Below are 20,707 nucleotides of genomic sequence, written 5' to 3' on the forward strand. Positions count from 1 at the left end.
TTCCGCCGAGAGTGGCATCTGCCTGCTTCCTCCTTCCTTCTTTGGGGAGCACGGTGAGCCCCAAGCCAATTTTTCAGGTCAGTCTTGTACGAGCAGCCGCTGTGCCAAGTCAAGTATGTGCAGGAATGAAAAGTCTTGTCTGAGTCATTTTCTCTAAGTACTTTCACGTAGTTTCTGCCTAATCACCCCCAGATGTTATGTCACCCCGTCCTTTGTCACTCACCTCCTGTAGGAACTTGTCTGCGCAGAGATCAACTATCAGCACCTATGGGAGAAAGGGGCCGGGCAGGTGAAACCAGAGACGCTCACAAAGGGACAGATTAGGCACTGCTAGGTCAGAAAGAGTGTTTTGATTCTTTCAAGCAGTGGGAACAGTTTTAAACAAAATTAAAGTTATAATCCATTTAAAAGTTAACTTGCCAACACACCCACAAAGAAATTGCAAGAAAAAAATGACAGCAGGCACACCTATAGATTAAGAGACTAAAACACATAACAAGCAAATGCAATGTGTGGCCTTTATCTGGAACCTGATTCAAAGAAACCATTAAAAATTTATGAAATAATTAAAGATTTGATCCCTCAAATTTGCTGATATTAAGAAACATTAAATTTTTCGGTGTAATAATAGTATTGTGATTATGTCAAAATGCCATTATGTTATAGAGATTTATTTTGTAATTTTTAAAAAGATTTTATTTATTTATCTTTAGAGGGGAAGGGAAGGAGAGGGGGAGAGAACTATCAATGTATGGTTGCCTCTCGTGCGTCCCCTGCTGGGAACTGGCCCGCAACCCAGGCATGTGCCCTGATGGGGAATCGAACTGCGGTTGTTTAGTTCGCAGGCCTGTGCTCAAGCCACTGAGCTACACCAGCCAGGCTATTTCATAATTATTTAAGAGATGAAATTTTGTCACAGTACACTTCAGACTATGTGAGAGAATGGAATGGGTAAGGATAAATATTGGCCACAACTCGATAACTATTAAACTAGGGTGACTGGATTTATTTTACTCTTTTGTTTAGTTTTAAATTTGTTCAAAATTTTCCATCATAAAACATTTTTAAAAAGATTAATATAAAAACCAGTTGTGTTTCTGTACATTAACAACAAATTATCTGAAAAAGAAATTAAGAAAACAATTTGGCCCTGACTGGTGTGGCTCAGTGGCGTGGACATTGTCCCACAAACTGTAAGAGGTCGTGGTTTGATTCCCAGTCAGGGCATATGCCTGGGTTGTGGGCCAGGTTTCCGGTCGGAGGTGTACAAGAGGTAACTGATCAAGGTTTCTCTCTTTCCCTTTCCCTCTCTATAAAAATAAATAAATAGCCCTGGCTGGTGTAGCTCAGTGGATTGAGCACGGGCCTGCGAACCAAATGGTTACCAGTTCAGTGGTTCCTAGTCAGGGTGCACACCTGGGTTGTGGGCCGGGTCCCCAGTGGGGGTCTGCAAGAGGCGACCACACACTGATGTTTCTCTCCCTCCCTTTCTCCTTTCTTTCTCCTCTGTCTGGAAATAAATAAGTAAAAATCTTTAAAATAAAGAAAACAACCCCATTTTTAATTGTATCAAAAAGAATAAAATACTAAGAATAAATTTAACCAAGGAGGTGAAAGATATATACACTGAAAACTATTAGACATTGATGAAAGAAATTAAAGATGGAAAGATATTCTGTGCTCAGGGATTAGAAGAATTAATATTGTTAAAATGCCTGCACTACTGAAAGCAATCTACAGAATCAATGCAATACCTATCAAAATCCCAATGGCATTTTTCACAGAAATAGAACAAACAATCCTAAAATTCATATAAAACCACAGAAGAGCCTAAATAGCCAAAGCTGTCTCGAGGATGAAGAACAAAGCTGGAGGCATCTCACTTCCTGATTTCAAACGGCTCTATACGGTAATCACAATGGTCTGGTATCGGCCTAAAAAAGGACACACAAATCAATGGAACAGAATGGAGTCCAGAAAAAACTCATGCACAGCTAATTAATTTACAACAAAGAAGCCAAGAATATACAAATGGGAAAATCTCTTCAATAAATGGTACTGGGAAAATTGGAGCGCCACATGCAATAAAAACCTCCCCAAATGAAAACAAAAACAAAAACTGCACACCTATCTTACACCATACCACTATACACAAAAATCAACTAAAAATGGATTAAAACTTGAATGTAAGACCTGAAACCATAAAACTCATAGAAAACAAATGTAGGAAGCAAGCGTCTTGATATAAGTCTTGGCAATGATTCCTTAAATTTGACGGCAAAAGCAAAGGCACCAAGAGCAAACAGAAATAAGTGGGGCTACACCAGCCCGAAAGGTTATGCACAGCCAAGCAGACACCTGTAGAATGAAAGGAAAATCTACAGGGAGGGAGGAAATGTTCGCAAACCATGTATCAGATAAGGGGCTAATATCCAAAGTACATAAAGAACTCGCGGAACTCGACAGCAAAACAAACAAACATACAAACAAAAACAATCCAGTTAAAAAAATGGGCAGGGAAACTGAATAGAAGTCTCTTTCCCAAGAAGACATACAGATGGCCAACAGGTACATGAAAGGATGTTCAACATCACTAACTACCAAGGAAATGTAAATCAAACCACAATGAGATATCACTTCACACCTATTAGAATGGCTAGAATTAAAAAGAGATAAACGCTGCTGAGGATGTGGACCAAAGGGAACCCTTGTGCACTGCTCATGGGTATGTAAATGGCAGCAACCACTATGAAAAACAGTAGGGAGGTTTCCCCCCAAATTAAAAACAGAGCTACCGTATGATCCAGCAATTCCACTTTGGGTGTATATCCAAAGGAAATAAAATCGCTACCTTGAAAAGACATACACACTCTCATACTCATCGCAGCATTATTCACAACAGCCAAGACATGGAGACAGCCCCAGTGTCCACCGACATATGAATAGATACAGAATACGTTTTACATACATGTGTTTGTAAGTATATGTGTATATACACACACACAATGGAAGACTACTCAGCCACAAACAAGGACATTCTGCCATTTGTGACAACACAGATGGACCCTGAGGGGCATTTTGCTAANCTCATGGGTATGTAAATGGCAGCAACCACTATGAAAAACAGTAGGGAGGTTTCCCCCAAAATTAAAAATAGAGCTACCATATGATCCAGCAATTCCACTTTGGGCGTATATCCAAAGGAAATAAAATCGCTACCTTGAAAAGACATACACACTCTCATACTCATCACAGCATTATTCACAACAGCCAAGACATGGAGACAGCCCCAGTGTCCACCGACATATGAATAGATACAGAATACTTTTTACATACATGTGTTTGTAAGTATATGTGTATATACACACACACAATGGAAGACTACTCAGCCACAAACAAGGACATTCTGCCATTTGTGACAACACAGATGGACCCTGAGGGGCATTTTGCTAAGGGAAATAAGGCAGGCAGAGAGAGATGAATAATGAATCATGTATAATCTCACTTATATGTAGAATCGAAGACAAACAATCTCGCAGATACAAAGAGTGGACTGGGGGTTACCAGAGATGGGCAAGGTGGGTGAGGTTGGTGAAAAGGTACTAAGATACTAAAGGTACTAAGGTACTAAAACTCCGGTAATAAGATAATTCAGTCCTGGAATAGTGAACAAAACTGTACCGTATTCTTCAAAGTTGCTAAGAGAGTAGACCTTAAAACTTTTCATCACAAGAAGTATGCGACTATGTGAAGTGATGAATGTTAACTGTGAATGTTAACTAAAAAAGGAACACCAACAGTTCTTAATCTGTTAACTCAATTCACTGTGGTAATCACTTCACAATGCATACATAGGTCAAACCATTATTCTGTAGACCTTAAACTAACATGGTGATGTAGGTCAATTATACATCAGTAAATCTGGCGGGGGGGAGGCTACCCAGCGGAGTAATGGGGGAGAACAGTCCTTTCAATCAATGGTACTAGGAGAGTTGGCTGTTCGTAAGACAAAAAATGAAACAATGAAACATCTACCTCCCATCATATGCCAAAAAACCCAGTGCTGGGATTCAGGACCGAAACTTAAAGGCACAGTGAGAAAGCGTCCAAAGCTTCCAGGAGACGATGCAGGAGGGCGTCTCCGTGAAGTCAGCATGTGACAGCACCTTCAGTACTTCACACGCAAAGAACTCTGACCACAAAGGAGAAGACTGGTCATTCTGACCATATTAAAATTAAGAACTTCTGTGAATTAAAAACTACCGTTTTGGAGAATACAAAGGCAAGCCACAGAGGGGCTGGTGTGTAAAATATAAAAAGGCCTCTTCTAAATCAATGCTGGTGAACAATCCATAAAGACAACGGATTTTATAGAAGATGATAATTCAAATGGTCAATAAACATAGAATGATGCTCACCCTCAACTGTAGTCAAGGAATGCAAACTAGACCACAACGAGAAGACCCCCCACACAGCCCCAGAGAGACTATGTTACACAGACCGGTGGTAACAAGTCCTGTTGGTGAGGATGTGTGGCAAGAGGAACTCTTTTACACTGCTGGAGGGAGTGCAGCCTGGCACGACTATTTCGGAAAACAGCATGACTTTATTTACTGGAGCTGGAGATAAGCTTACCCTACGACCCAGCAACTCCATTTCCAAGTATATACCCATAGCACTGTGTGCCCATCTGTACCAAGGGTCATGTACAAGACTATCTGTAGCAGCATTATTCGTAATAAGCCCAATCTGGAAACAACTCAAATATGCATCCACTGTGGGATGGATAAGAGAATTGGGCTGCATTCCTGCATTCATGGAGTACGGCACATAAGTGGAACAATCAAATTACTGCAAACTCATCAGCATGGATGACTCTGACAGACATACTGGGGGTCAAAAGAAGCTACTCAAAATTTTATATATATGTGAAGTCCATACATTTGATGTAACATCAAGCTTAAAACCAGGCAAAACTGAGCTCTATTGCTAGGGATACATGCCTAGGATGTAAAACTATAAGGTCAAACAAGTGCACAAACACCATAAAAGTGTGGAGTGGGGAGCGGAACAGCGACTAAAGGGCGGCAGGAAGGGGACCCCTGGGGCGGGCCCGTTCCATTCTATTCAGTGTCGCTCACACGAGCAGCACTGCGGTAACTCGCTGAGCTGCGCGTTTTGTTTCGGGCACTCATCTATGCGTGCCATATAAAGTGTTTATTTATTTACTTTTAGAGAGGGGAAGGGAGGGAGGAAGAGATGAGAGAAACATCAAGTGCGGTTGCCTCTTGCATGCCAGATTCTAGGGACCTGGCCTGCAACCCAGGCACGGTTCCCTGACTGGGAATTGAACCAGTGACCCTTTGGTTCACAGGCCGGCACAATCCACTGACCCACAATCCACTGACCCACTGATCCATTGACCCGGTCAATCCACTGACCCACACCACCAGGGCTATGCGTGTCATATCTGAAACAATTTTTTAGGTTAACCCAGAGTAGTTTTTAGTTTGCCTTAAACAAACAAAACCACCTAACCAAAATAACACAAGAATGAGCCCATGGTTCACTACTATAAGTAAGTCATATGTGCACAATACACTCATGTGTACTGCAGCACCTTAACAAAAAGATACAGAAACACGATAGCTTAATGTACGAGTAACGGCTGCGTGCTAATACTCGTTATCAAGTGCATCCCTCTCAAAGACCGCTGTGTTCACCCGCCAGTGCCCCGTCACTCCCACAGGTGCGCATCCCACCTCCTCGATGGGCAGGTCCCGGAGCTGAGGCAAGGAGCAGGCCAGGATGCCGATGAGGAACGGCGTAGGGGAGCACACGATGTCGATCATGGACGCTGGCAGGACGGGGATGTAGGTGTGCTGCCAGGTGAAGGGGTACAGCGTGGCCACCACAGCATGGCCGCACTTTGACAGGGTGCTGGCCAGAGGAGAAAGCAAATGGCGTCACCCACAGCACATCACATGGAAGGCATTCAGAGCTTATGTTAACAAATTAATGCTCCTAAGTGGTCACAGAGGAACAATTGTGCGATTGCCCATACATTTTTAACATTTAAAACTGAACTTAAACTACTGAAAATCTTCAATCTCGGTCCAGCTCTTCCTTCCAATTTATATTATTAACAATCAGTGGGTACTTAGAAAGGCAATATCAATTTTTAACAATGTAGGCAAAACACATTTAGAAACATGAATTAATTGCAACGCCCAAAAGTCCCTACTGTAGCCTCGTGCACATCGGTTTGTGGTGTTTACCATTTGGAATTACCCGTGTCACGAGGGCATCAGGCAGCTGATGGAGACCCTCCAGTTCTTTAATATGCCCCAATTTAAACAGTCAAAACACATACACCGCCAGTGGGAAGTGGCACATTTTCCTTATTCCCACCTGAGGCTGTTGGCAACGAAGATCACCCTCCGCTCCAGAAGGAGGGAGGCGCAGACCCGGACGAGGTGGCACACGCTCAGGCACCGGAACAGGCACTCGAAGTCCACGTGCTCCAGCCGGGAGTCCAGCGGTCGGCAGAGCTCGATGGACTGGAGTGCGAGAAGGTGACAACGCTAATGGGTCCTGTCATCTTTCACAGGTGAAATTCAAGAAGAGGGTCTGCTACAAGGGGTTGTGGAGCTGCCTACCCTAACCCCAAGACCGAATGCCTTAGCTTTGTAGTTTCATGAATTTCTGGTAAAATCCTTTGCCTCACCTGACAATAGAACATAGAATCTTCACTTATCACAATTTACCAGAATGTCTGAAACTGTCATCACAAAGGGGCTACCCTGGATGTTTCTCCGGTGCTTTGTGGGACCAAAATATCCCGTATAGTTTGGGGAGAAGCTCGTGCTATGCCCCGAGGCTTCTGCCATCTGTCACGCCCACAGGCCCCTGCTGTCAGGCCCACTCTCTGGCAGCCACCAGATCTCCCCACGGGAGCTGACTGACCTCGTCTCCGGCGCCGGGGAGGTAGCTCTTGACCGTGATGGTGCGGCCAGGCGCGGGGAAGGGGGCTTCCATGACGCTTCGCATGAAGGGGTGAACCAGGGCTGGAGACATCTCTCTCCTCTTCTCTACTTCATCCAAAATCTGCACACCCAAAAGGGTTAGTTCATTAGGCACTCAGTTCGGAAACGTCAACGAATCCCACCAACGAACGGCCAGACTTGGTGGGCAAACTTAAAAGGAACACCAACAGATCTTACGACAGGGAAGCTTCAGCAACCACTAAAAGTCGTTAAAGGCATCATGTCTCTGGGGGTGTCTTTACACCCCTGAGAAAAGTTATTAATCAATGTATTTTTAGATGAGGAGCCCCTTTTACCTCACTAAGGGATGGGGGGGGGCAAAGAAGGTGACACTGACCAGGACATCCCGCAGTGTGGGGTCTGGGAGGGACAGACAACATAAGCTTCAGGCTACGCGCTCCTTTAAGCTGGGGGGCCCAGCAAACCAAAATGAGAGGGACAGGGCAGCAGCATCTGGGTGAGAGACTGCGGCGTGAACCTTCACACCCGTGGCTGTGCCCTCCTCACGGCACCCTTTCCACAGCAGCGCTCGAAGTCTGTGCCCCGAAACGTTGCTAGTGATGTCATCAGAGACCTAGCTGCACCCAGACTCAGACAGAACCCCGTTCTCACGTCCCCACTTACCTTTGAGAACAGGTTGAAGCAGCCCAGGCGACTGACCATGCAGTAAACCTCAGGGAGCCGCTTTCCTTTGCCTTCCGGCTACAAGGAAAAAACCCAACAAAGCGACACATAAGCAACCCAAGTTTTTACTGATTTGGACCACAAATACTCTCTTAATCCTCTTTAGTACAGAGTAGAAATCCAGGTTCTCCTCCTCACTGAACACTGAATGATGGGAAAAATACTAAAAAATGATAGCATGATTATTCCAGGTGCAGCGGAGGCATTCACGCGAGAAGAGCGTAACTCCCAACTCTCTCTGCTGGCTCATCCGTACTCCATTCCTCAGATACACCCAGACTGAGGCAGCCCCTGGGTCAGTGGTTGCTCTCTCTATTACAAACAAACACCTACAACACTCTGGGACTAACCCCCGCCTTGTTCTTACTGTGAAAGCTAACGTGCACACGGGTCGCCGAATAGCTCTCAAACCGTCCGCAGACAGTGCTTCTGAAGCTCCCAGGGCCACTCCACTGCTCCCTGACCAACCCCGCCTGCAGCATGAGTCTGCGACTTACCAAAAGTTTCTTACAGTAACCAAACCACCGGCTCCCATCTTCTCCGGTTAAGACGAAGGAGAACGTTTCACTGCAACAAAAGGAACTAGTTTGAGATGCAAACAACCATTTATGACATTCCTCATGGAACCAAAAAATCGAACAACAGAGTCTGGCAGCAGTCATGCGATGTAAGAGGAAGCATTACTGTCGCATTTATTGCAAGTCACACTGTTCCTGAGGGGGGACCCGGCCCGGAGAGCTCTCGTCTCGCACTGGAGTGACAGGGGAGGTGCAGGGCGAACGGGTGGTGCTGCTGCCTCCTCTCACTTTCTCATTTGTCCGGTCTAGCTCTCCAGCAAGCCTGTTTTCCACTTGCTGAACGTACCATTCAGTCAAACACATCGGGATGCTAAAAATGACTGAGATGAGCTGTTTTCCCCTTCCAAATTCTTCTATTTAGTTCTGGGAGGTCATGTACACAGGCAGAAAATATGCAGAGATAATTTATGAAAAGAAGACCTAAAAGTGCCCAAGAAGTGAGTTCATTAATAATAAAAAAGTCCAGACAGTGATTTTCTTTGCCTTTGGTTTTCATTGTGTAACAAGAAAATGGTCTGAAGATCAACATTTTAGAAACTACAAATATAAGTTTGAATTTAAAAAAAAATAAAGAAGTTCAGCCCTGGCTGGTGTGGCTCAGCTGGTTGGAACACCATCCCATGGACCAAAAGGTCGTGGGTCTGATTTCCGGTCAGGGCACATACCCAGGTTGTAGGTTCAATCCCCAGTCGGGGTGTATATGAGAAGGCAACTAACCAATGTTTCTCTCTCTCTCCTCTCCTCCCCTTCTTCTATATTTAGAAGCAATGAAAAGATGTCTTCAGGTGAAGATAATAATTAAAAAGTTCAAAACTGAACAATAAATACATATGTCTGTATATGGCCAAAATTAGATTGGCCAAATATTGGCCAATACATTGGCAATATGTTGGCCAAATATGCNAAAGAAGTTCAGCCCTGGCTGGTGTGGCTCAGCTGGTTGGAACACCATCCCATGGACCAAAAGGTCGTGGGTTTGATTTCCGGTCAGGGCACATACCCAGGTTGTAGGTTCAATCCCCAGTTGAGGTGTATATGAGAAGGCAACTAACCAATGTTTCTCTCTCTCTCCTCTCCTCCCCTTCTTCTATATTTAGAAGCAATGAAAAGATGTCTTCAGGTGAAGATAATAATTAAAAAGTTCAAAACTGAACAATAAATACATATGTCTGTATATGGCCAAAATTAGATTGGCCAAATATTGGCCAATACATTGGCAATATGTTGGCCAAATATGCCAAAATAGTTACAGCCATTATCTCTGAGTAACCAGAATGCCAGTGATTTCTAATTCTGTGTTTTATTTACTGCTCTGTGCTTCCTGAATATGCTAGAATAAACACACATAACTTGTTTGGGCAGGGGTGCGGTGGGGTGGGGTGGGGGATGCCAACCACGGCCAGCCAGGGCAACTTGAAGGAAGCAGCCGCATGGGTGGTAGGGTAGCCGCCACCACAGAGCGACAGGATTGACGGCTCAGAGAGAGCGGGGCAATCTGGCTCGACTGGTCACGGGAGGAGGCAGCTTGGTCTGGAAGCGACATGGGGGGAAGGGCAGGGCTCGCTGGGTGACAGCTGAGGCTGTCTCCCAGCAGGGCACCCGCATGCAGTATGGTTCGCATAGTCACACTGCTCAGTCCCAATGGCGTGATCAATAATTATAGCTTTGACCAGAGCAGGTATCAATTTACATGCAGGATTCACAGCCAGTGATGGTTTGTTAATTGAATATGGTATTTTTCTTTAGCTCCTGGGAAGGAGGTATTTTTATGGTATTTTTCTTTAGCTCCTCCCCTCTCAATATACTTTCAATAAATGGGAGCCCCCCTCTGTATGGGTCCTGCAGGGGCCCATGCAACCCGGGCTGCGGCTTCCTCTACCAACTCAAAGAAGAACCGAGAAGACATGGACAGTGTTCTGTTTTATCTGCTTCTGTGTCCCTAAGGCCAAGTCTTTCTTCCTCCTCCATCCACTTGGTGGCGTTTCGGACTGTACTTAAGGTAGAACCCCTTTCCCCTGCAGAACTGGCCAAACGGAGAGACTGAAACTTGCTTTCCCTTTTCCATTCCGTGCTTTCCTTTTTGAGGCCCCCAGAGGAAACGTCCTAATTCTGCCTCTTCCTTTCCTCCCACGCATCCTTGACCCTCCATGGGCCACAGAGCTTCGCTGCTGGCTCCACCCATTTCTCCAGCACTCGGATTTTACCTTTGCGGTCCCAACACCCGGAAATCAGATGAAGGAGCCTAGTTACCTCTTCAGTTCTGAGGTTGGAGCCCAGTCCTTTGAATCAGGGAAACAAAATTTGGGGATAACTTTGAGCCTCTCCTCGGTGTCCTTGGATTGCTTAAAGCCATGATCACTCTGAAAAAGATAATGATGCAGGTGACTCACATTCTGTGTAAACGGAGAACAGAAACAGCAAAGCTCAGCCCGGTCTCGGGAAAAGAGGTCCCTGAAGAGCCCAAGTAGTCATCCCAGCACAGTTTCGTGCAGTTTAACCAGACAGGAAGGCCAGGACTGGCAATCACTGACGATGCACTGAGAACAGCGTTGCTGAGGAAGAAAATCCCATTTTTACAGAGAAACGGCATTGTAGAGATCCCGTAATCTGAGGTAAGAGTGATAACTAAACATGGAACACAAACGAAATAAAATCTATTCTATAATGTACTGATGGCAAAAACCTAGTCAGCTCCTGACTCTCTGATCAATAACCAGATGTTTTGAAAAGGCAGATGAACGTTGTTCAGAAAAGAAATTTTTAGAATCCACCACATATATAATCACTACCTTTAGCATATAATCTTTGCTTCCTAATTACTGGTTTGCAACCTCCCATCAAATCTTAGCATGGAAGATCCTTCTGTTCACGTCTAGTATCGTGCTTTTTAAAAGTGTAGTTAAACCAAAAGATACGGAAAAGTTAGTATTAAAAACAAACAGATCATAAGCCTAATTACCTTCATGTACCAAACACAAGTGCCCTCTCCTTTAATTTCTAAAGCAAAACGTGCAGTCATTCTGGGTCACTTGGATATTAAATTCTTAAAAAATGGAAAAGCGTTGCAACAGAATTTTAGTTGTTCCACACCACTGTTTTCACACTCTGTTAAATGATTCATAATCATCTTCATTCAAGGTTTCCTACAGTAAGATGGAGAGGGGCTCGCTCGGCGCTTTCCCTCCCTGACTTACAGACGCCGACGCACCAAGATGTTAAGTAACTTGCTCAGAGACGCCTGAGTCACTGCCAGAGGCAACTGGAGCCACACTGGGTTCTGAGCCCATTACATCGAGCTCTGTTGAAAACAGGTTCAACCTTGAAATTTCTCTCTGCAAATATAAGACTGATCAAAACTAGGGGGGAAAATTAAGCTCCTTTTTATGCAACACCTGATTTCCCAAGACTGTTAAGATTACCTATTTTAGACTCTACTGGGACCATGTTCCTAAGCAGGGCCATGACACCCTGCTCTCAGATACGATGAGGAATTTTATAAAAATTTCAACTGATTCACTTGTAGTAGGGTGTTGTTGAGGGATTCTTTCTAAAATGAGGATTTGTACAGGAAATGTCTTTGAGATTCCAGTACAGTTGTTCTTTGCTAACTTTTTTTTTAAATATTTTATTTATTTATCTTTAGAGGGGAAGGGAAGGAGAGAGGAAGGAAACATCAATGTATGGTTGCTTCTCGTGCATCCCCTGCAGGGAACTGGCCCCTGCCGGAAACTGGCCTGCAACCCAGGCATGTACCCTGACTGGGAATCGAACCGCGATCATCTGGTTCGCAGGCCCGTGCTCAATCCACTGAGCTACACCAGCCAGGGCTCTTTGCTAACTTTTTAATGAAACGTGTCACCGAGGGCTATAAACCCCAGGTCTTCATAGGGCTGAGCAGGTGACTGAATGAGAGAAGTGCTTCAAGAAGTTGGAGAGTGAGCAAAAGCTCCCATTTAAAGGAAGCACGCCTTGCCAGGGCCAGCGACATCACCCACAGAGCACAGTGCAAGGCGAACCATGAGCCCCTTGTTCAAAAAGCAGGAAAAATTAAACATAAAATAAGATATAAAATTTTTCTGTCTGTGGCCTTTCACCCTGTAATGGGGTTTTTATCTGCCATTCAATGCCTTGCTCCCTCCGGCACAAGGAGCCTGGGGTCCAGCGCAGACCCCCACAGGCACCCCGGGGCCCTGGCCACACCCTGGTGCCGGGAGGCACACCAGCTGCTGGGCTTCAAGACACAGAATAGAAACTATGTCCCAACTGAAGGGAGGAGGCTAAGCCAGGCCTCTCGCCCTCTCGCAGGCCCACTGCCCCGACCCACAGCAGCTGGGCAACCCCAGGGGGCGGTCGCCTCCACCCCGGGGTGTGCTTGTTGCTTGGACTGGGCGTGGTGGAAGCTCCTGCCTCACCAAGGCTCCCACTGGACATCAGCAGCCCTGCCAGCCCAGGGCAGGGAGGGTCTCACTCTGTGTTGCCTAGAGACGGTGCGGGCAATGCTTCTAATCCCAACCCTCTCCATGCCTACGCCCCAGTCCCTGCCAGGGACAGAGGGTGGAAGTAGTCACTGAGTGGGGACAGAAGGGGTGAAGTCAGACATGGCCTAGGAAACCAGGGAGCAGGGGAGAGGACAGGTAGAGAACCGCCCAGGGGAGGTGGCGAGAGGTGAGAGCATGCATGAACCGAGGATTTAAGAGCAGGCGCATGCCTCCTTGTCCCACCAGACCTCACTTAGGAAACACCAATTCGAAGACAAAAGGAAGAACTGCGGTGGTGACTGCAGAGCATGCAAAGCCCAGCACAGGGCCCTTCCCAGTGAGGGGCCTGCGTGATGGTGCCAGTCACATGCTTGGGCACAGTCCTGGCTTCTCTGCTTCAGCCAATTCCTGCCACTGGGGAATGTAGGCTGAGTGCTGGTGGGCTTTCCAGTCTCAGGAAAAAGCAGACATACAGATTTTTATGTGAAAGTTGATTCTGAAACACTGGCATCAAAAAATGTATTATTATTTTTAGAAAAACACCATCAAAAAAAAGTCTCCAGGCTCCATCTGCTCAGGGGCCACGGTGTGTGAGCACGGATGCGAAGGCTGCGTCTCTCACTCCGCATCTGCTGCTGCAGGGCTCAGCACCCGCGGAGGCCTGCGTTAGACGCTCGAGCCGGTGCGGGCAGGGCCAAGGAGGCCTTTTCGTTTGTTCTCCTAGCACCTACTCTCGGCCAACAGGGGTACTTGAGAAACACCTGGTGAAATGAATGAACGAATCACATTTTGAAAAAGGCAGAGCAAACCAAATAGTGCTGTCAATAATAGCTAGCATTCATCGGGAGCTTGCTATGAGCCAGGAATTGCGCTCTGCATTCATCACGTCGTTAAATCCCCACTAATACGGCTAACATCAGGTAGTGCTTACTACATGCTAGACGTGCTTCTAAGGGCCTTATACAGTCTATTTAGTCCTCACCGCAACTCAGGGGGGTGGAATCTCTTATGGTTGCCACCATTTCACAAATGAGGAAACTGAGGCACAGAGCAGCTAAGTGACTGCTCAGAGTCACAGGGCCAGTCAGTGGCAAATGTGGACAGCTGGCACACATCCTTAGTCCCTGCTCCAAGCCGCTGCTCTGTCCTGTCACAGTGATTACCCCCTCATTAAGGATGAGAAAACTCAGGCTTTGTAACTTGCTAAAGGTCACTTAGTAAACAGCAAAAAAGAAAACCCACAAACTCGGACCACGAGCTCTTTTCCCCCTCGGACGCAGCGCCTGCCCCACAGAAGGTGTCGTCAGAGTCATGCACTGGGCCCTACAGGAAGCACCGCACCACTGAGTGCTGACTGAGACAACGACACAGCAGAGGAGTCGGAGGGAGTGCACACGGAGCCCAGGAACGTCCCAGAGAGCCTCTGGCCGGCTGGCACCCACCTTGCTCGGGAACTGCTGGATGACCTGGGGAACGTAGCTTACATCTGACGTCTTCTTCTGTAGAGACACCACCACAAAGAGCTCGAACAGCTGCTGTTCCTGGAACTCGATGAGGTCACGCTCCAAGGTCTGGTAGTGGGGATTCCTCTTGGCGGACTGCTGTAGCTGTGCTAAACGCTTGTGGCGATCTGCAATGACATCACAGTGCCTTGGTGGCCCCAGCTTCCCTCTAGTACCCAGAGGTCACAACCCCTGGGGGACTAACCTTCACCAGTCAATGCTGAATGTATGCTGACTAACCAATGTCTGCCACGTAGACATGCGTGGTAGGGCTATGACATGCTTGAGGGTCAAGTGCAGACTCTTGCGAGCATTGTGGGGTCCTGTGTTGTGACTGATGTTCTGTGTCCCAACCGATACTCTATGTGACTCTCTGCTACCCCATCTCAGATGGCATAACAGCAGGACACGCAGAACATGTCAGGCAAAAGCACTGGCCTGACAAAAGATGCCACTGTCGGGAAGGTGACATCGGTAGGTGGGGGGAGGAGGAAGGTCTGAGAAAAGAGCTGAGTCTGACAGAGGGCAAGTATACAAAGGGACGAGTCTGATAAAATGAAAACAAAACTAGCCTCATAGGAAAGAAACTGTTCTTTCCCTTCTCTCCTTGACATATATTACTCATAATGGACATGTGCTTATACCAATAAATGATGCTAAATGCAAGAGGAAAAAATAGAAGTAGCAGGAAGAATCATTAGCAGAGTATTCCTCAAAAGAATGAAATTATGGAGGTATACTATTTAAACAAGCAATACCACTCAAAACTGGAATCATTTATCCTTCTCGCTTATCTGCAATTAGGAACAATTTGGGGTAGTCCCCACCAGGGGACATATGGTACTCGCAGAAGCAATAGTCCAAGGGGCCCGGAGATTCACCTGTGTGTCATTCTGTGCCAATGATGGGAAGACTCACCCTCTGACTAATTGTTTTTTTGGAAATATGATGCATTCCGCCCCCAAAAGAGTTACACTGTGGATCAAAAATACCTCTAGGAGTGGCTTCCCAGAATTATCCATTACATTCAGTGCTCTAGGAAAAGTTTTACTTATCCCAAAGGGCTCAGTTCAAGTCAAGACAATTTGGGGTACTGGTTCTCGGTCGCAAAAGCACTAAATTAGTCATCTGTCCGCGTCCAGGCTGAATCTGATGCTGACTTCAGTTTCACCTTCAGCCAGGCTACAGAATCAAACACCCGAAGCAATTCAGGCCAGTGGAGGGAGCACCTGACTGTTAATCACAAGATCAGAGTATCAGACTGGGAGCTGCTCTGCACTCGGCGTTGATTATTCATGTCTCCTACTTTTTCCCTGCCTTATATGCCAGTGGGTTAAACAGGAACTAAGGAACTTGCTGGGAAGATCTATTAAAAAAAGGGCATTGAGCACTGCACAGTACTTGAACAAATACAGCCAAAAATGCAGGGCATATTCTATATTCTGACAGAAAGTACATGGCACAGTCATTTGGAATGTAAATGCCCACAAAGGAGAAACAGATCAATGTTTTCTGTCTCAGTGTCCGAGATATCAAAGTTACTTAATTACACTCAAGTGACTATGAAAAATCAGATACCTAACGCCAAGCGTTTGTCTCAGAGGGTGACTCACACCCCCTATTTTGGCTGCTGGGAAATTTCTACACATACGTCTGAACACGCAGCTCAGCCACTCCCTTCAGAACATTTCCTCTTAAGCACCCTACGGGCTTGCCCCACTCCACCATGGGAGATGTCCGGGGCTGTCAGGCTTCTGGCAGTGCGCTGCTCGGTCCCCTCAATCTCAACAGGCTCTTACAGTGCAGAATCACCGACAGAATGAAACTTCAGCGGCAAAAACATGCCTAATCGCAAAGGCAGGGGCCACCCCACCCATGAGCGTGACCATCTCGAGAACGGGAGCAGCCCACTGACTCACTCACTCTTTGGCAGGTACTCGGCATCACTCTCGTTTCCGCTGGTTTCACCTGAAAAGAGAGAAGCAGTCTCCACTTGTGCTGTCCAAGAGCAGGAAGTCCGTGGGGCAAGAACGGCAGAATACCTCCACAGACCTGCGGGCTGGAGTCAGGAATGCTGGGCCTGTCTCTAACCACTGGGTGTGGTCAGGGTGGGACAGTCACAAAAGAGAGCAAACGGCTTGGACAGGGACTGCTCTATGCCCCCTCTCCCCACCAGCTTCCTCCCTCCTCACCCCCTCGCCTCTAACCCCAGACGCTCACAGCAGTTCAGACCAGTGTTACGAAGTCTGGTTCCGAGTGGCTGCTGTTTCCACACACATACCCTCATCTTTCAATTCCCGAACAAGGTGTCAAAGGATGAACAAAAACCCCCAACGCAGACCAGGGATGAATTCAGGATAATGGGAAATGATGGGTTAAGAGGGCTACTTACCAAAGAAGTTTGTGAAGAAAACTGTAACTCCTTTGCAATACCTCTAAGCTACCTCTAGGCCAAACTGAACTCTTGGCTCAGAATCCTTACAGTATCAGACTGCTTTAGATTGCTCTTATTTTTCCCAAACAAAATTTAAGTTCTTTGAGAATAAGAGGCTATGCATTTATGAGGGGGTAGTTTAGAAGTGAATGGGAAATATCTAAGATTAAGTCTGAAAAGTTAAAGCAAAATAAACTAAATGTAAAGAAAGAGAAAAAAAATTAAATGTACCAGGAAAAAAAGGCCTATGGAATCATATATTAAAAATATGTTTGATTATATAAAAATGTAAAATTTGTATCAAATATAAAATCATTAGTAATTCAAAAGGTGAGCAATAAACTGGGAAAATCTCTGTAACATACAACGCAGACACAAGGCTCAGTGTCTAATATTAAAGAAACTATTACAAATAAATAAGAAAAATTTAGCTCAACAGAAAAATGAATAAAGGGTAGAAAGAGGCAATCTCTAGAAAAAAACTTAAAAGTACTGATAAACATCATAATTGTCCAAATTCATAATTTTAAAAATGTAAATTAAAATAAGGTACAATTCTCAATCATGATAGTGGCAAAAAATAAAAAGCTTTAATGAAACACAGTAAAGATTATGAGGAAAGTTATTTGCAAATGCTGTTCACAGAAACATAAAGTGTTACAATTTGTGGGACACCTTAACAGCAGCTATAAAAATTTTAAATGCTTATATTCTTTAATTAAGCTCACTGCTAGAAACTTATTCTACAGATGTGTTGTTACCAATATACAAAAATATAAGCAAAAGATGTACATTGCAGCAGATATTTATAAATATATTTGTTTAAGATATTTATATATCTTATGTTCCATATATATATATATATATATATATATATATATATATAATGAAATAGGTCATATTAATCCACAGGTTAACTAAAATGTTAAAAATATCCAAAATGCCTACCAGCTAAATAAAATTCTTTTACTCCTCTACAAAGAAATACAGTACAGCTCTGTGTACCCAAAATATATCAGTTATGTTGTTTTTTTTTAAAGCAAGACATACAAAGTCTGGTATAAAACTATACTATTTGGGACTTCCGGCCAAGGAGGCACAGTGTGTCTACGTCACAGGTAGACACATTGTGCCTCCTCACACAACCAAAATTAGGGACAACAAAAATCTAGAACCCAAAAAGCACCCAGAACTGACAAAAAGTTGAACTGTATGGAACTCCAACAACCATTCATCCAGACCGGTAAGAGGGGGTGAGTTGGAGGTCGGTGGAGAGGGGTCGAGGAAAAATCGGTGGCTGCCAGACCCCAGGTGCGCAGGTGGCGGCCAGCAGACCCTGGGCGTGGGGAGGACACAAGCAGACCCAGTGAGGCGCACAGGGCAGCTGGCTGACCGCGGTCACACATTCACGTGCAGATAAACCAGGTGAAAACAGGCAGTGAGGCAGACTGCACAGCCCATGGCCCCAGTGCTGGGAAATAAAGCCTAAAAGCATAGACTGTAAACACTTGTGGGGGTTGAGGTGCCAGGAGGGGCTCCCAGCCTCACAGGGCAGTTCACTGGGGAGACCCACAGGGTCCTAGAACATACACAAGCCCACCCACCCAGGAACCAGCACCAGAAGGGCCCAGTTTGCTTGTGGGAAGTGGCAGAGGGGCCCAAAATCTGAGAGAGAGCTTGGAACAAGAGCCATTGCCCCTCTCTGACCCCGCCCCCACATACAGCACTACAAGCCAGCAACATGGGTTGCCCCACCCTGGTGGACACCTGAGGCTCTGACCCTCACTATGTAACAGGCACGACCAGACCCCCCCCAAAATGACTCAAATGGAAGAACAAATCAAAGTCTCAGAGCCAATACATCTAAGTGACCAAGAGATAGCGAACCTATCAGATGCACAGTTCAAAGCACTGGTGATCAGGATGCTCACAGAACTGGTTGATTTTAGCTACAAATTAGAGGAACATATGAAGGCTAAACTGATTGAAATGGAGGGAAATGCACAGGAAACCAATAGTGATGGAAAGGAAGCTGGGACTCAAATCAAGGGAGTGGACCAGAAGGAAGAAAAAAGCAACCAAACAGAAAAGAATGAAGAAACAAGAATTCAAAAAAATGAGGAGAGGCTTAGGAACCTCCAGGACATCTTTAAATGTTACAACATCTGAAGTATAGGGGTACCAGAAGGGGGAGAGGAAGAGCAACAAGTGGAAAACTTATTTGAACAAATAATGAAGGAGAACTTCCCCAGTCTGGCAAAGGAAATAGAGTTCCGGGAAGTTCAGGAAGCTCAGAGAGTCCCAAGGAAGTCGGACCCAAGAAGGAACACACCAAGGCACATCATCATTACATTAGCCAAGACTAAAATGAAGGAGAGAATCCTAGAAGCAGCAAGAGATAAGGGGACAGTCACCTACAAAGGAGTGCCCATCAGACTCTCAGCGGATTTCTCAAAAGAGACCTTACAGGCAAGAAGGGGCTGGAAAGAAGTATTCCAAGACATGAAAGGCAAAGACCTACATCCAAGATTGCTCTGGCTAGCAAAGCTTTCATTTAGAATGGAAGGGTAGATAAAGTGCTTCTCAGATAAGGTCAAATTCAAGGAGTTCATCATCACCAAGCCCTTATTATATGAAATGTTAAAGGGACTTACCTAAGAACAAGAAGATAAAAAATAGGAACAGTGAAAGAACAGCAAACTCATAGTTATTAACAACCACACCTAAAACAAAAGCAAACTAAGAGGACAGCTAGATTGGGAGCAGAAACATAGAAATGGAGATCACATGGAGGGTTAGCAACTGGGGAGTGGGAAGAGGAGAAGGAGGGAGAAGGTACAGAGAATAAGTAGCATAGACAGTAGGTAGAAAATAGACAGGGGGAGGGTAAGAATGGTATGGGAAATGTAGAAGCTAAAGAACTTATGACACATGGACATGAACTAAAGGGAGGGAATGTGCGTGGGAGGGGGTGTGCAGGGTGGAGAGGAATAAAAGGGAGGAAATGGGACAACTGTAATAGCATAATCAATAAAATATATTTTAAAAATTATACTATTTGGGTAGGCAAAAATATTTGTACTCACATACAATTTTCTGGGAGTAGGAGAAGGAGGTTTGGGGAAATTTGCCTTTTCACTTTGTTATTCTAAAATATTATAACTTCTTGCTGTGCTCATTTTAATTTATAATAAGGAAGAAGAGAATATTATTACAAAAATAATTGCCTGTTCATAAGCTAGGGGGGAAGGTACATAAGAGATGTTACAGAAAAAGTAGCTATTTAAATATTATGTACTATACATTTTTTGTAATTTCAAATTAACCACCACGACCAAAAGTATTCTGGGGCTATAACACACCATTTGGTGTGGAAGAACAAAATGTATAGTACATAATATTTAAATAGCAAATATTACCTATTTGTACCATTAGCACCAGGCACCTTTTGGGAGCCTACGAAGTGTCTGGAAAGAAGGAAAAGAAAGGGAAAAGGGAGGGAAGGTAATATAACTGGGAAAGACCTTATAAACGATCACTTAAGTGACTTGCATCCTGAGACACTGAACAAAGGGTTAGGGGCTTTTAAGCCAACAGGAAAGTCTACTCAGAATCTGTAGTGATCAAAAAAGTACTAGGTTGGTTGTTTTTTATATGTGACTTCAACCCACAAAATTGTAATGACAGAATTGGAGAATGGTACTAAGTCATTCTGTAATGCCTGATAACTGAAATGTAAGAAATGTTGAGGTTGGAATAGATTCAGTGAAGCTTAGCATGTACTGACAGAGTAGGTAAATATAATTATCTGGTTCTACTAGGCATGTTGATAAACAGACAGAAGCCAAAGGAGGAAAACAAAAACCTGAGAACAGTGACTGGAGCCAGGAGATCCTCAGGCGTGGTAGAAATTCCTCTGGTCTGCTGGAGAAGTTGGCCACAGAGACCCACTAAAGGCACGTTTTCTTTAAGCCATGCCCCACCC

General features: G+C 45.1%; 1 protein-coding gene and 1 long non-coding RNA gene across 3 annotated transcripts in view; one reads left to right on the forward strand and one right to left on the reverse strand.

The window, feature by feature from the left end:
• Positions 1-20,707, reverse strand: part of DENND2C (DENN domain containing 2C) — a 42,220-nt gene that overhangs the window by 8,094 nt on the left and 13,419 nt on the right. For both annotated transcript variants that reach the window (XM_037038852.1, XM_037038851.1), the window contains exons 6-14: positions 16,212-16,256; positions 14,229-14,416; positions 10,559-10,668; positions 8,228-8,297; positions 7,671-7,748; positions 6,967-7,107; positions 6,412-6,560; positions 5,763-5,940; positions 224-265 (exon numbers count right to left, since the gene is read on the reverse strand). In XM_037038852.1, coding sequence (XP_036894747.1) covers positions 224-265; positions 5,763-5,940; positions 6,412-6,560; positions 6,967-7,107; positions 7,671-7,748; positions 8,228-8,297; positions 10,559-10,668; positions 14,229-14,416; positions 16,212-16,256 — 1,001 coding nt within the window. The remainder of the gene's footprint in view (positions 1-223; positions 266-5,762; positions 5,941-6,411; positions 6,561-6,966; positions 7,108-7,670; positions 7,749-8,227; positions 8,298-10,558; positions 10,669-14,228; positions 14,417-16,211; positions 16,257-20,707) is intronic.
• LOC118981966 (uncharacterized) lies at positions 3,483-20,430 on the forward strand. Its single transcript, XR_005065445.1, has 3 exons — positions 3,483-3,735; positions 15,738-15,740; positions 20,418-20,430. It is a non-coding gene; the product is annotated as an uncharacterized LOC118981966 (long non-coding RNA).

The sequence above is a fragment of the Sturnira hondurensis genome, unplaced genomic scaffold (genome assembly GCF_014824575.4).
Source record: "Sturnira hondurensis isolate 20B ecotype Veracruz unplaced genomic scaffold, ASM1482457v3 Scaffold0024822, whole genome shotgun sequence".
NCBI classification, from domain to species: Eukaryota; Metazoa; Chordata; class Mammalia; order Chiroptera; family Phyllostomidae; genus Sturnira; species Sturnira hondurensis.